Below are 16,877 nucleotides of genomic sequence, written 5' to 3' on the forward strand. Positions count from 1 at the left end.
TCATTTCAGATGAAGCATGCTATGTCCAGTGATGACCACCAGAGAGCGCCCAAAAATCTCCTCCACTGTTTGAAAAGCATTCTGCAGTTCACTGCATGATCCACGGAGGCCTCGGAAAGGTAACCAGTTATAAGGCTTATCTTTAATACACAGCTTACTGGCTCAGTTTATTTCAATAAATAATAAGATGCACGTCTTATTCTTATTCTTTTTAATTAGTATCCACTGACGATTATTATTATTATTATTATTATTATTATTATTATTATTATTATTATTATTATTGGTGACACTAGACTAGAGTATATTGGTATAGTTTCATTCATTTTTAGGTTATTACATTCTCTGCCACATCATGATTTTGCTTAGCAGATAAAGACATAGCATTTTCAAAAGGTGAGTGCAACAGTCTTTTGACAAGAGCATTTTTCTTCTATCGACAAAAATCGAGACTGTCATCTTCTAAAATGATCTTATCACTGGAGACACTAACCTGCGTATTTTAAATGTGAGTAAATTCACTGCGTGTGTCAACAGTACCACTCTTTTTTTAAATTTATGTAAACGAATAAAACTATGTGTAATAATAGTATTCTGTGACAGAAAGAAAGCTCCTTTTGTTTATTATTAAATGGTAATAATAATAATAATAACAATGATAACAACAACAATAATAATAATAATTCTAATAAGGATAATAATTATTATTATTATAATTATTGTTCATCTCTCCAACCTTTCAATTTCTTGGCCTCTTATCCTCAATTAGGATATATATATATATATATATATATATATATATATATATATATATATATATATATATATATATATATATATATATATATATATATATATATATATATATATATATATATATATATATATATATATATATTTGTGTGTGTGTGTGTGTGTGTGTATTATAGACGGAATTTGTTGCTTTTTGTTGGTCAGCCATGGCCTCGTCTTGCTGTTATCGCCTCTGATCACCAGGTGCATCCGCTGAAAGGAGACTGCAGCTTCCATTGGAAAAACGCACACTAAAAAAAAAAAAAAGGAAAAAAAAACTCAGCCATGCTTTCTCACACACGCTTGCCCATCAGTATAAATTACACACTAGGGCCTTTATGATTTTGTTTTCTATTGCCCCAATGTTATTTTTTAATTAATCTCTTTAATGTTAGATCCTGTCATTTTGTTATAATATTGAGTTTATAGTAGCCAGACTTAATCAATGAACATTATTTTGTGGCATATTTGTTGTGTGTTGCAGTTGTGCTGAACGCGTGGATTCACCGCAGTGCGCTCCAATAGCATCCCAACGCCTGTGAGTGGGGAGTGAAAAAAGTGCAGCCATGCATGCACGAGTGGGAGGTTCTACTCGCCTCAATCACGATGTGAGACTTGAACAGCGACACCAACACAAGCAAGCAAGTAAGCAAGCTCCTGCATGACCTGCTGCTAGGACATCTGCACTCGCCTGTCTTTGGACCTTGTTGTCTTCTGTGTTCTCCTTGGACAAACTCCGACTGGACACTCAAATCAGCTCAGGCGCACTCGACATTGGAACAACGCGTCGACGCGTCTTCGGTTCTGATTTTTGCAGGTGACAGCGAATGATCGTACTTTTTCCGCTTGATTTCTCGCGGTGACACACGATCAAAGTGGCTCTTTTATGTGTCGCTCAAAGTCGTGTTTGTTGCCTTTCAACAGGTTCGGAAAGCGGTGGCGTTGTAACTTAGGTTTTTAGACTATTCTACCCTCGGAGAGTACCCGTGTGCGCGGGTCTGTTCACATGTGTGTGTATTCTTATGGATCTTGCAACAGGTCCGTGTCACTGGAACGACTTCCCGTGGGTGAACAAACCGAGACTTGCATCATGTTGGACGGCATAAAAATAGAAGAGCATCCGCTGCGATCCGGACAAGCTCTGGGTGTCATGATTGGTGAGTTACTCTTTAAAAACTGGTATATAAATACATAAATAATTTCAGGATATTACATCTAAAGTTCGTGCATACACTATAACGCTACTAAAATTATTTTAATTTTCTTGACATTTGATTGGATGAGCGAGTGAAGTTGTGGGACATTTTTTTTCAGAAATATTGTGTTACCGCACCTACAGGACACTATTTTTTTTCTTCCAGGGACAGACTGTCACCACCAGGCCGTGTGTGAAGGCTGCCATCGTCCCATCTCTGACCGCTTTCTGATGAGGGTCAACGAGTCGTCGTGGCACGAGGAGTGTTTGCAGTGCACAGTGTGTCAACAGCCTCTCATCACCAGCTGCTACTTCAGAGAAAGGAAACTTTACTGCAAGCACGACTACCAACAGTAAGAACTGCTTTTTCCCCCCACTTGGATTTGTCCTCGTTTTTTTCCTTTTGAGTGAGCGCTTTTTGCTCGGTGATGGTTTGGCCTGCACGCAGGTCATCATATGTTGAATCAGTCGTTCGGGAAGTGTGTTTGACGATTTAAGCGATGAATTCTAATTATTATTCAACTAAAACATTTGCAGAAAATGTATGCTGCACCGTTCTGGCAATTCACAAAACGTGTGCAACTACGTATTCTGGAATGGGAATGTGTTTTAAATACGTTATGGAATTATTATTATTATTGTTATTATTATTATTATTATTATAATTATTATTATTATTGTTATTATATTATTATTATTATTACCCCCGTATTGCTTTTTTTCAGAGTCAAAGATTGTGATGATTAAAAAAGTGTTATATGCGTGTCTAAAACTAAAAATATTTACTTATCATCTTATCACCACAAATCTTGACTGAAATTTGAATTAAGTAACAGGTTATTGTTTATTTTATTTATCATTTGTTTTTGTTTATATGACTTTTTAAAAAATGTATAGACTTTAATTTCTTGACGGCTAACAAAATTTGCGCGAAAGTCGTTGAATGGTTTACACAGTGCGTTTAAGAAAATTATGACAGCCCCATTTTTACAAATTGAATCATTAGAATTCCAGTGTCTTGCATGCGCCACTCCCTATCGTAAAATACTTAGAACTATAAGCGTCGTAATTAAACACTTGGATATGCATGGATTAACCGTTTTACTAATTGCTGTCGGACAGTTCCCTTAAAAAAAGGCTCGAGAATGAGATTTGCTTTCTTCTAATTACTACCTTAGTCACAGTGCTGTAATGATTCGCTCAAGTCTCTTGACAGCAAACAAACTCTAGTTTTATTATAACGAAAAAATGGCGAGCTCTTATGCATTGTTACTTATATACATTACACATTAAATTATACATTTTACACGTAGCCAGCTATTTCAAATTAATTTTGTTCCGTTCCATTTGGGCAAATATTGCGGATTTTAGTAGTAGATTTAACGGGGATTTTTTTTTTATTATTTATTTATTTTTTGGGGGGTGGGCGGAGGACCCCAGGGTGCTCTATGTTTCTCATTGTATGAATCCTTTACATGCCTGTCATCAAATGTTCGTTTTTTTGTCCGTGGCCTTTTGAACAATTCAACTTCCATTACTGGGACACGCTGGCTCCCTGCTAGACACCTTGCAAGCAACAATGAGTTACATCCATCCCGTGTGTGTGCCATTCACTCAGCTTTGTGGCAGTGTAGTTGCAGGATAACAATAGGGGTAAAAATCATAGCAGTAACTAATGGATACCAGAGTCATGGCGTCAAGATTCAGAGGCGGTGGAAGCGGATAGGAAAAGAAAGTCAGACAATGATTTCTCCTTAAGATGACCTTTTTCTTTTCTTTTTCTTTTTTTAAAGGCATTTTTTTGTTGTTGTTGTCGACCTGTGTTTGTAAAGAAATGAGGAATACTTACCAGCGTAATGGATATTTCCAAAATAATCAATCAATTCGTCCTCGCTACCTTTGCTGTTTGGAAGGGTGTCAGCCTGTGAGGCAGATCAAATCTGAGTCGAGCAGAGCACAACAACAACGACCCGCTGGGCACCATCCTGCTTTCACATGCTGTTATTCAACACATCTTTTAATTCTTCTTAGACTTTTCAGCCCCCTACTCCTTCATATTTATGTTCAAAGCTAAGCGGAGGGTCCCTCTGTCACACACACACTCGCATGCATAGACGGACAGCGTCCCCTTTTCCTGTTTATTCCACTTGCAGTGATGGGATATTTAAGGATGTAATTGGCACCTTTTTGACTTTTATGACACCCATTTAAGATGCATTTGTCAGCCCACAAACTGCTTGGGGCTGTGAGGAGAGCACCTAGCATTCTAGGTTCTCCTGCCTAATTACATTCCTACAGCATCTGATTCATGCTCCGTAATCAGCGCTCACCAGCTATAATAAATCAAGGAATTGGCAAGCAGACTTTTTTCACACCTTTGGTACAGCTTTAAGTGTAGACGAGGGAAAACAATTGTGTACCGCGTTATTAAAACTCCCACCAACACAGTTCAACCCGTCTTGCTCCATAGTGCAATTATATAGTAACAAGATTGGATTTTATTATCCTTTTATCCCATATGTTTTTCCTTTTTTAAAAGACCCTACTGCTGCCCCGTGTTTATTGTTGTCGCCTTGACCTAAATTTAAGGACATTTAAAATGATATGACGGTGAAATATTTTTGACAGCTTTTATTTTCATCAAAATTGCAAAATGGAAATACTGTATGCGCTTACAGAGAGCGGGGCTTTTTCCTTTACACTAAAGGTCTTTTATAGACAGAAAAAAACACGTATTATTTTTTGGTTAAGCATATCGATGTTCAGCTCGTTCGAGTGGATGGCAGTCGGAGCCGTTGAGCGCAACAAGCTTGAACAAGGCGGGCCCTGAAATTACACCACCCAGAGAGAGTTCTGTTTGCACCCTGGTGTTGGCAGGGCAATCACGCATCATTAGAAAGAAGGAGATCTTTTCCCTTGAGGGACCTTTCCTTTAAACAAGCATTCATGTAGTGAGGCCATCACTGGGCCGAGGTGTCGGGCAACACCCCTCTAATAGACTGCCTTGTTAGAAAGTGCCATGGGCTACATCCACAAATACTACACTAAAATGTAACCCTAACCAGATTACACCAAATAATTTAGAACCAGCACCTGCGGCTCTAATAAAATGCCAAATTATGCTTTAAAGTCAAAGATGTGTTAGATTATTTCATGTAGTGACCCCTCATGAATCAAAAGTAGCAACAACAAAATTTGCAACTTGTCCGAATACACCAGGACATTTTTTTATGCCCACGTTGCAAGCCCAATTTAAAATCAGGTCATGGTAGTATGAGTTGATCAAAACAGCAGTGTGATGAAGCCATAAAAGTGGAGCTCCCACAATCGGTCTCACCTCCCATGCATGCTGGACCGTCCCCAAGTGTGCTGAGAGCTGCCTTTTTAGAACTGTTTGGAGTACCCTCCTGTGAACTTGTTGTTTTTTAATTAGCTGAGCTTGTGACGCTGCAGCAGTGTGCCGGATAGATGCTGACGGCTGGCTTTCTGTGTTAGCTGGCCCACTGTGTGTCTGTCCGTGTGCGTGTGTGTGTGTGTGTGCGCGCGCGAGTAGGTGCGCACGCGTCCGTGCTTGTGCATGTGTGTGTGTTTTACTCTGTCCAGGACACTCCCGTGCGGCCTGTGTACATGCCCTAGCCCATATACCAAAAACTAAAGATGAAAAAAATAAAAACAAAAGGATGCCCTTTGTGTTGTCTACCCAGCGGGCTCGTTTCATAGTTAATTAAAGACTGTCCTATGTTCTGCTACTAAAACAACCAAGCATTTTTTTCAACTTGATCTTTGTTTGTTCCATTGGGGAAGACCGTTTTTCCACATTAGATTTTTCAAAATGTACCCTAAAAAGGATAAAATAAAAAAAAAAGGCTCTTTAACCACTGTTCCTGGGTAAATAAAAATGAGAGCGCTCTAATGTTAGAAACGCTAAGCTGCATAATATTGCTTCAGCTTGCTGGGATTTTAGGTGCTCGGCAAGCAGCTAGCTCAAACTGACCCGGTTCCTCTGTAAGGAAGTATTAGGTTTTATGTCAACATGGCCTGGCCTGGCCTGGTCTGTCCATGCAGCATACTCGGATGCATCTTTGGTCATCTCACTGGATTTTCTTTTTATACAAAAATCTTAGGCCCATTTGCCGGGAGTGGTAATTCGTAGTCTGGATTGCTACATTTTGAAAAATTTTGAAATGCAGTATTGAGAGATAAAAAAATGAAAAGCTTCATTTTGTTCAACCCTTTGCTGGGCACAGCGGCCGCTTTTGGCCAATTGTCTAAACAGGCATAAGGTAAGGTAAGCATCTGAAACAGTCTTTGCTTGAATTCTAACGTAGCCCTACGTTTCTCTAAAATCCGGAAAATTCTTGCCTGTTGAGACTCTTATCCGAAAGTGGTCGCTGTGTCCAGTAAAGGCGTAATACTCTACATTTTATTTTCTATGTGAAATGTAAAGGACACAACAAATGAAAAATAGCTGAAGTATCAAATTTGGCATCTTAAGGTTTATATTTATTGACAAATTTCCAGTATATGCTGAGGTGTTTTTCAGTGGAAATAAATTAGAGGCTATGGATATGTAGGCTTGCTTTGTCTGTGTGTGTGTGCGTGTGTGTGTGTGTGTGTGTGTGTGTGTATGCATGTGTGGTGTTTGTCTGCGTGCATGCTCTGTAGTTGGCAGACAAAGCAATTTTTGCAGGATGCTACGTGAAACCGCAGGCTCAGTCATGGTAATGCCATCACCTCTTTAGAGGCCAAAGCAGTGGCCAAGGATATGGAATAGATGGTCATGTGGCTTGTGTGTGTGCATGTTTGCGTGCGTGTGTGAGCTTGTGTGTAGGGTGGGTCGCTGCAGTGGTACCGGGGAGGAGAAGGATCTGCAGAGGGATGTGCCTGGTGTGCTCACATTACACTGCCCGATGGCGGAAGAGTGCCGAGGAAGTCAAGCGTGCAATTTGTTGGTAGCCACAATTTAACCTCATCTCTTAAAGCCGGCTGTTAGGCCGCCAGTGGGACATGTCAGTCAATCGGGGAAGCTAATCAGCGACACTGGAGAGAGAAAGTCCCGGGCTTGGCAACGGAGTCATTTTCATTACTGCCTCCAAGTCCTCGGGCCTTCAGGTTTATTTTCCCAGCATGACAACTTTTCATAACGAAAGGGAAAGCAACCACAAACCATTAAAGCAATTTACAGATTAGATTTTGTCTAAATCTGTGAAATACAGCTTCTGCATCTCTCTGAGCACATGTTTTCAATTATAATTTGCCATATTACACATTTAGGTCTAGAGTTAAGATGTAATCGCGTGTCTTGATCTTTGCCGCATGAAACGTTTCATGGATAATACTGTCACGCCGATTCCAATTTTTGCCACGTTTGCGGAAACCTTTCACATCCGTTTGTCTCATTTTGCTCATGTGCGAGGCACATTTGTTTGGAAATAGCCCCTGCTTGTTTCTTCGGGCAGCCTGGTGAAACGCGCAAGAGAAATGGACACCTGGCTTCTGCTGCTGGCTGACAGTGTCACGGTTGGCCCCAGTCGAGTATACGTGATCCCAGTCTGGAATGTTTTTCCAACACGTAGGCTTTTCACAGATACACTAGAGAAGACTGGCATCACAGTGGCAAGTGCTGCATTCAGACTGTTGTGTGCTCAAGGCTTACTCTCACACTCATGTCACACATTCTAGCTCTACATGGCAATGGGCAGAGCTGTGCCTTTGCCAATGTGCAGCCCACATTTGGTGAGGGTGTGGGCAATTGCGCATTTGCCCTCCCACACACCCTTTTTTGTCTGTAATCTAAGCCCCTTTCCACCGGCCCACATCCACCCCATGGAAGCACTTGTCTCGCTTGCTGCTTGTCCTTCTAAATTTCAGCAATCACGCTAGATATTTGTACAGATACGACAAAACACATTTCTTTGTCTTTCTTTTCTTACAACTTTTAATCTTCATCAACGGCGATTAGCCCCCCCAAAAAACAGAATTCCAGCTCAAAAGTGACTGACAGGGATCTGCACTTTTATCATTAAGTGTGACACTAAGCTGGTCAGAGCTTTGTCTTGAATAGAGGGTCTGACGGAAACGGGGGCTCCTAATCCTTTTATTTATGTCAGACCCAAAAAGAGGGAAGAATGGGGCGAGGCCATAGAATGCCACAGCCTTTAGTCCCCCCCCAGCCCCCTCGAGACCTGGCCTCCACAGCCAAGTGAGCATGAGACGCATCTTATGTGGTCTATCCACCCGAGCGGACATGTACGCGCCAACATAAGCGCAACGAGGATGACGAAATATTGGCACCGGTGCGCTGTCTTTGTCTTGGTTTTTGCGTCGACACATGCCATGCCCTGACATCAATTCGAGTGGTTACCTGCACACGGCAGATGAGTCTATCACTCATCCCTGACTTGAAAAACCACGCGATTCGGTCGCGGATGAGATTAATAAAGTTTGCCGGTTGGCTGGTCAAGGTCCAGCGTTGGCTTTTGTCTTCAGCTCACATCGGGTTGTGGGGCATCAGCTCCTTTGTGTGCGCACCCTTGTGGTAATCCATCTCCCGCGGGAATCCCCTGGGGCACTTTATTTACTCATTCAACTGTTTGGAAGTCTGTTAGACTGCAGATCAGAAGCGGTGAGACCAATGTGATTACTTTAACCGGCACTGCAGATTTCTGCTCAGCATCTCTTAACTCCACCGGAGCCCTCCAGGATGGAGGGACGCTTCACGCTGGCCCGTCTTTCTATAGTCTGGAATTTAATGGACTAATCTACTCTTGGTCTTACAATTATTATTAGTTTTTAATTAGGAGCTCAAAGAATCACACCTGCATGAAGTTTTCATTTGTTTGAAACCCTTTCTTGCTAGATAATTCAGCATCGTATATGCCCGTTGTCACAGTGTAAAAACTAACGTCTCAGTTTTCTTGCCAACATTGAGATGGATTTGGTTATCCATCCTTCAACATGAACCTAGAGCATGTATTTGGGGCTAAACCCCATGTTAAACCATTGCAGGCTGTCAGACTCACTGAATTTACTCTCTGTCTGTCCGCCTGGTGTAGCTGGGGAATATGGGTGCAATCTGCTGCCAGGACGGCATCTACAGTGACAGCTCTCAAAATACACTGGTTAGCATCAGCCTACTGACTGTTGATGGCTGTTTTGGCAAGAAGAGTAACCCTGTAAGAAAAGAGTGCGGATTGGGTTTCTTTACGTCTGACTCACTTCGCTTCTCGTGACCAGCCCCCCCACAACCAGCCAGCATGATTTGTGCAAAAGGTCCCGTGACCCGTGGAAGCTTCAAAAAGCAGCCAGGGGAAATATTTGGATGATCCTGATGGGGGAGCGAAGAAGTGGGAGGGATGCAAAGGCGGTGACTTGGTAGGAGCTGATATAAGCCAAGGCAGATGTGACGAGTCTGCATGAAAGCCCTGGTGATGCGGATGTTGGGAGTAGGGCGTTGAGAAGATGAGCGCCGCTCCCAGAGCCTCATCCTGACCGTTTCAAGGCCCAGGATAACAAGCACATACATAATACATACATGATACATAACAAGCAATAGACAATTCAAAAAGGTATTTCATCTGCATGTAGCCATGATAACCGATCTTCTGTGCCTTGCTCCCCTGCTGTACTCACCTAGTCCCTCCTCCTGCTTCTGCTCTTTATTCTTTTGCTAGCCGCGTATTAATGTTTCTCCAAAAGCTGCTTCAAATACATCTTCTGGGGAAATTCCATGACTCCTGCAAACTGATCTTGTGCCTCTGAGAGGCTGATGGATAAAGGGATATAACTTGCGAGTTTTCAAAGTCGTTTTTGAAAGCATGCGATCTTATACGGCTCTTTTTGTGAACATGTAGTGGACGGTTATGAGAGTTTAAAGTGCAATGAAGTCACAGCTGGTTTAAGTTCACAACTGATTTTCTTTCTTCCAGGTTCAAGACGGGTTTTTCCCCACAAAGTTGAAAGCATCATATTGTTTGGCAGGAGCTAACAAGTTTCGATCGATGACTGATTATTACATTGGTAGCTCTACACTTTTAGCCATGTAATTTGTTTCGTTAGCATTAGAATATCACCACAAGTATGCGTGCGTAGTGCCATTTTGAATAGCTCAACAGAAATAGCAGCAGTTGGCTCAGAGTTGGAGAAAAAAAACCTTCGCCCCAGCACTTAAAAAAAGAACAAAGTATGCCATCTCAAGGAGCCCCCAATCAGTCTTTGGCCTCAATTCATGTCACTCCCTCCTCCTGAGAGTAGGTGGGCTGAGTAAGCATACTGGCCCCCTGAGTATTTGTCTGCCTCACGTTAGCCCCGCAGGCCCAAGCACACGGGGCGCACCATCCCTGGTCGTGCCGGAGCTGTTCCGTGAAACCGGAGCTCCAAAGTTGTGTTGTGATCCCAGCTGGAGAGACATCTCTGGCTCTGAGCGCAGCCCTCTCGCAGCAGGCAGCAGAGGTCACCAGTGGCCTCTCAACCTCCACCGCTCCACAGTGCTTCTGCACTGCACACACTTAGACAACATTATTTATTGACTTGCCGTCACTTCTGAGGATATGCCTTGCAACAAATACCAGAGGACTGAAGTTTTGATGAGGTCATGTTTATCGACTCATCTGGCTGGAGAGGTTCAGCAGACCACACCGCTCATTTTTTTTTTTTTTTCAGATTAAAGTTTTGTGCCAGTTTTAATGTCGGCAATGAAATACTGCCAGCGAAACTACAGTGGGGCCACCATCTGTTATGACTGTGTTCAACAGTTTCCCCCTCAAACCCGAGTCTGCTAAATAACCGTGAAATATGGTTCTAGGAAAAATGCCACTTAAAGTCTTTTGCCCCGAATGTGTCTTTGCAGTTTCTTAACACAGTGTGTTTATCTCTGCATTCGATCGTATGTTTTGCATTCCTGTGTGGAATGGCTCGCGTGTGCGTAACCGACGACTGCGTGAGGAGCGCTGCCGCTTGCGTGTTTGTGAAGTGGGTCTGTCACTTGGCCAAGGGTCGGACATGCCGTTGGCAGGCCGCATAGTCTGTGGATTCTCCTCCTGGTCATGTTGCTTCGGAGGCGGTAAGCGGTGCGTGCCACCAAACCGCTATCTCATACCCCACTCTCCACTCTTTCTTGCAACCCTCTTTTCTCTATCATCAGCCAAGCAGCCCTCTCTCTTCTCTCCTTGCACTCCTTTCTTGGGCCCCATCGCCTGGGCTGTGGCCTTTGGATGAGTGCTATATCCTGGCTGTCAGCACCGGGGTTTGCTTGGGATTGGACCCGAGTGGAAGTGCAGTATCAGGCTCTGTCTGTCAGCTCCCCATTCCACTTCCTCAGCACCCCTCATAGGCGGCCGCAGTCAGTGGTACAAACATTCGCTGAGTCCTGCGGGGACATGAAGCTCTGAGTGACTCGCGTCTCAAGATTGACACTCTAAGGATCGCCCGTTTCATATAGGCCTGCCAATGAAAAGTGGTTGTTTAAAACCATTCAGAGCAGGGGTGTTGTGTTTTTAAACAGACGGCAGTCTTTGACAGACCATTTACTATTTCACCACGTATTTCAATTTGGCCTTCTGAACAGCGGCTGCCTTTTTTCCTTGCTAATATGCAGTTACGACTCTTTACATCTCTTGCATCAACAATCCTATGCCCATTCATCAGACTGAGTCATATTTGCAAAATGTCATTTGAAGTTTGTCATAAATCTTAGAAAGCGTAGTGTATATTTTTAGCCGGCGCTTGCAGCCATATCTACGTTATGATACACGCAGGTACACATTGACTCTCACACATCTGTACAGCATATGGCTACAGAAGGGCCTTCAAAAGTCAGAGGCTTTGCAACTACAATCAGATTAATTGGCGCATATTTCCCTGGAAACATCACATGCAGGTAACAGGGTAGCTTTCAGGTGCATGCTGCTTACATTAACCAGAAGCTGCGACTGTGGCATCTGGGTCAAAAGTGTCAGTGCACAGAGCGGTGAAGCTCTTGATAGCAAACGTATTCGAGAAACTATACGGTATGAACATTAGACTCACATGAACAATGGACTCATTGAACTTACAGTTTATTTTACCTCCGTTTGGTACAGATGATCTGTTTTGGCAACATACATTCAAAGCAAAATGAGTCCTGCTTCCCCACTAATGTTCTCAGGGTTAGGTTCAGTACTCCAGGAAGGTCCTTTTCCCCACTACTGCAGCTTTTAGATATAGATATTCTGTAGTTGGTCATCCTTTTATCTTAGGTTTTCGTTTTTGTTCAGTTTTGACAACTTCATATGGATACTATAAAGAAACAAGCTACTTTTTTCTGCCTTTTATGTGATGTTTTCTAAAATACTGAGACATAATAACTGATATCAATCTACAGAAATACAGACAAAGTTTCCAGGCAAAAATACATTTTAATGGATGTTTGAATTTTCTCAAGTGCCCTTTATTTGATTTGATTGAAATATCAGCGGGATGTGGTTTACCAACTTAGGAAAATTCAGATGGTCTTAGGTAAACTGCTGATCCTGAACAGACCAAACAGACCTTTGCTTGCTTTCATGTTTGTCCAAAAATTTCTTTCCTCTTTCACTACAGTACCTTAAGTGGTAAAGCCAGCCCTGCTGGCACATAAGACAAGTAAAATGAGCCATAAAAACTTTTCTTTTTAAATTCTGCTTCACCCAGCTCTGCTTTTTTCACACATTTTGGCGCTAATAGGCTCTGACACACCCTAAACAACCACCCTCACAAAAAGAGTGTGGAGCCAGGCGCAGCGGTTTGGTGTCCAGGGGAAGCCTGTGGCTCTGGAGCCAGAGAAGGAGTCATGCCCCGCTGTCCCACAGAGATGACAGGAAGATAAGAAAGAGAGTTGGCCTCTCCATACAAAAATATCCCACTAGGAACTTACCTATCCTGGGGGTAAGCTAGAGGAGGGTGTCAAGATTCATGTCTAATTCCTTCCTCTACACAAAAAAAAAAAAAAAACATCCAAAGCTTGATCGAAGTGGTGATACTTTGATTGAAGTTGACTTTGTCACCCAGTAGCCACCAGACTCAACTGCATGATATCACAAATTTCCATATCAAGTTTGGACTTAAACAGCACGCCTCTGTGTATCACAAGTTTGGCTGTGTGTCGTGGCCTCCTTTAACAACAGACGCAGGAATAAAAGAGCGAAAAAAGCTAACGACAATTGACAGATTTTTGGCTGATACTGGCAGCAGTAACAACTTTGGAAAGTGCTTACAGTTTGCAATATTCGAGAGGACGAAGTGAAAAGGTAGCCATTTCTTCAAGACGATGTATAATGAGGGAACCGTGGGGAAGGAGAAACAGCGAGCGGTTTCTGGAAGCGGCACTATAACGCAGCAGCATTAAAAGAGATTTACACCACCGGCTCTAAAACAGTTTTCTTTTGCTCAATGGTTCCTCCTTTACAGATATTTCAAGGAAGTAATAAACTGTGCTGACAAGTGTTGGAGTGGCTTTGAAACATCCCTCATGGACAGCACAACTCCATCATTTCTGTCACAGTGTCACCGCTATGCATCATTAGTTTTATAGAATTTTGCCTGATTCTCAGTGTTAACAGCCTTTGGCCTTTCCTCCTAATTAGGACCAGCTTGTTGTTCTTTATATTATAAAGAAGACGGCATAGCCATGTATTACATAAAGCATGACGCTCGCCTTTCGGCTTAGTCTCACAGTGTGTATTGTTTTTTTTAGAGTAGTTTAAGACGATAGGCTGTTTTTCCCTGATGGTTACGTTCTTTTTGAAGCTGTCTGCATGGTCCAGAATGAGGCTCTGCACAGTGTAAGATGTCATTCTCCCACTGTGCTGACCGACATGCTGTGTGTGCCCATAATATTTAATGGTATTTTGGCAAATGCTTGTGGAAATTCTTACTTTGCCCAGCAATGTTACATTCCCTTCTTTCTAGGTCCTCAATTTGTTTTATTTACTATAACCACCCATTTGCCTTTGAAGTACACAGTATGTTCTAACAGAAAAAACAAACATGATATATATATATATATATATATATATATATATATATATATATATATATATATATATATATATATATATATATATATATATATATATATATATATATATATATATATATAGTGAACGTAATTAGCACTTTAAAAAATATATTTTTTAATAAGAATATTATTTTTGTGCACACGAATGCTTTTATTTTAAGTTGTTCTGAAAGCATGTCCTGATTTTATACCTCACAACCTGTTGCTCTGATAGTCACGATCCATGACTCGATACAAACAACACAATCTTGTCCTAAAACCACATTCAATCACCAATTCAGGTTAGTAAAAAAAAAACAAAAACAACAACAACAAAAAAAAAACCAACTTGACGGTGATGGCATTGTATTGAATTTTGCCTGTTGCCAGCATCTTGCACAGTCTCTAGCATGAATAGCACGTGAGTTAGCATCTTGAATCCTTTATATTGGCTGGTGAGAGCAGTCCGATTACCTTTCAAAGGCAGTTTAAGAGACAAAATTCTGTGATTCTGACATTTTGACAGTTGGCATTCCTACTGATCACTTTTTATTAAGCCAGGCTGACTCCAGTTGAATACACGGGAAGCGAGATCCACAATCTCAGTATACTTTTAATATCAAAGTTGATTATAAAATAACATTTTTAATAAATTATAAAAGTGGAATTCCCAATTAAGCTGATATATGTTATTTCATCACGAAAAAAAAAGAAAAACTCTTACTCAGTCTCAATATATGCAGCCTTACAGGAGAAATACAGAATGCTCTGGTTACTTTTAAAGTACCTGCAGCGATCTTTTGGTTTTTAAGTTGAAGAAAATGATAGTAAAATATTATCTGATATTACAAAGATTGTTTGTAAACACTGCAAAAAAACAACAACAAAAACAAGGCCAACTGCATTTAACAAGAGCTGTATGCATTCTATCTATCTATCTATCTATCTATCTATCTATCTATCTATCTATCTATCTATCTATCTATCTATCCATCCATCCATCCATCCATCCATCCATCCATCCATCCATCCATCCATCCATCCATCCATCTATCTATCTATCTATCTATCTATCTATCTATCTGTGTGTGTCAAGAGAAGAGAATGAAGATTATCATTCACTACAATTTAGTTGATAATAAATAAATAAAACAAATCTGCTTCCTGTCGTCTTAAAGTTAAAAAGAATGACAACAAAAATGCATGGATGGCAATGCAAAAGCTGTAGTATGCTTTTGACCTCACAACTCCGTTAATTGGTGTCACATCACATCTTTGCTAATATCAACACACAATTAAAACAAATCATATTTAGTTGCAGATTAAGGCCTTGTCTACATGTAGCCATGGTTCTTGCAAACGGGTGGTAAATGTATCCCGTTTTGCCCTATTTACTATATGTAGCCAGGGCATGTTTTTTTCATCAAAATGAAATGTTTCAAAACCTCCGGCTAAAGTGGAGATTTGCCCAAGCCTCCGGTTTTGTGGTTACGTGTGACCAGCTTCAATCGGGATTTGCGTCACAGCACTACTATTTTTCCCACCGAAGACGCAGAGATCGGTGCTGTCAGAGGCGGAGGTTCCTGCTGATTGGACAGAATTTGTGACATTACTGCTGCCTATAGCTACGTTTCATGCTTGTACATGAATTTGAAACCGCACCATGCTGTTTCATATAGACGTGACTTTTTTTTAAATAAACAAACAACAACGACAAGGGGGAGTCTAAGCAGATTCCAACTAGCTGGTTACATGTAGACAAGGCCTTAGGATGCCAAAAAAAACAACCAGTCAATTATGCTGTCATTTAAAATTGGAAATTTCAAATTCTGACAATTTATTTAACTATGCATTAGACTTTAATAACTAAATATCTAAACAATATGGGCTCTTTACAACAACAACAACAACAAATAATTATGGGGTACTAAATTACAGCATGTGGTCCAATGAGACTCCTATAGTGGAGTAGCTGTGGTCCATGCACTGTTTTTTGTGGAAAGAGACATTTTCCTTACGATCAAATATGTAACCAAAAAAAAAAAATAAAACCCAACAACAACAAAAAACACGTCAATGTCTATCGTTGCTTCGTCTTGCATCATGACAATGCTTCGCACTACTTGCGTTATTTTATATTAGTATAAATTAAGAGGCATTCCAGCAGTCTTGATGACTGCACTAACTCAACTAATTAAAAATCCTCTAGAGGTTAAACTTTGAACAAAAAATTCATGCCACACTAAAGAGCAGGTGAGATAAGAGGAATAAATTAAAGAATCTCAAACCTGTGCTGAATCAAGAAGAAGCTATCAGGTTGTTATTCCACTATTTTGTTCACCATTTTTAAATGTGTTTTGGGACAACCCAAATGTAGCAACATACAATATAGAACATCTAGTCACAAACTACGTCGTATCTCACTTTAAAGGAAATGTGTTGTGTATACATTCAAGGGATGGTAATAAAAAAAAAAGCAACACTGGAAAAATAATCTGCTCCTTTTTCTGGATTGATGATAGAATTCAATGGGTCATTTCTTTCCCTTCAAACTCTGAGAAGTATATGCTTTGTTATTTGACAAAGAGCAAAGAAAAGCTGCCTCGGTAAAATTGCTTGAAGCCCGTAACTTTTGTTATGGTGAACCACCAAAGAGATGAACCAAATATCTAGAACCATCCAAAATCAAATGGCACAGTAATGCACTTCACACTGTGAGTCTGTGTCCTCTTTGCCTTTGCTTGTAACCAGCAAGTTTAGTGGTTGCAAAACATCCAAACACATGCTTGGCATTGAGTTTTGCAGTGATTAAAACGTCTAGAGTGGGAGCCTGTTTATGATGAAGACGCATAAGGTTAGCAGGATCAAAGTTTTGTG

General features: G+C 41.1%; 1 protein-coding gene across 1 annotated transcript in view; it reads left to right on the plus strand.

The window, feature by feature from the left end:
• The first annotated feature begins 1,245 nt into the window (after positions 1-1,245).
• lmx1bb (LIM homeobox transcription factor 1, beta b) overlaps positions 1,246-16,877 on the plus strand; it is a 50,755-nt gene continuing 35,123 nt past the window's right edge. Inside the window, exons 1-4 of the mRNA XM_088418711.1 lie at positions 1,246-1,437; positions 1,555-1,609; positions 1,831-1,949; positions 2,154-2,340. Of these exons, the coding sequence (XP_088274837.1) occupies positions 1,359-1,437; positions 1,555-1,609; positions 1,831-1,949; positions 2,154-2,340 (440 nt within the window). The 5' untranslated portion in view covers positions 1,246-1,358. The remainder of the gene's footprint in view (positions 1,438-1,554; positions 1,610-1,830; positions 1,950-2,153; positions 2,341-16,877) is intronic.

Source organism: Hippichthys cyanospilos, chromosome 1, assembly GCF_059441005.1.
Source record: "Hippichthys cyanospilos isolate Australia breed blue-spotted pipefish chromosome 1, RoL_Hcya_1.0, whole genome shotgun sequence".
Classification (NCBI taxonomy): Eukaryota; Metazoa; Chordata; class Actinopteri; order Syngnathiformes; family Syngnathidae; genus Hippichthys; species Hippichthys cyanospilos.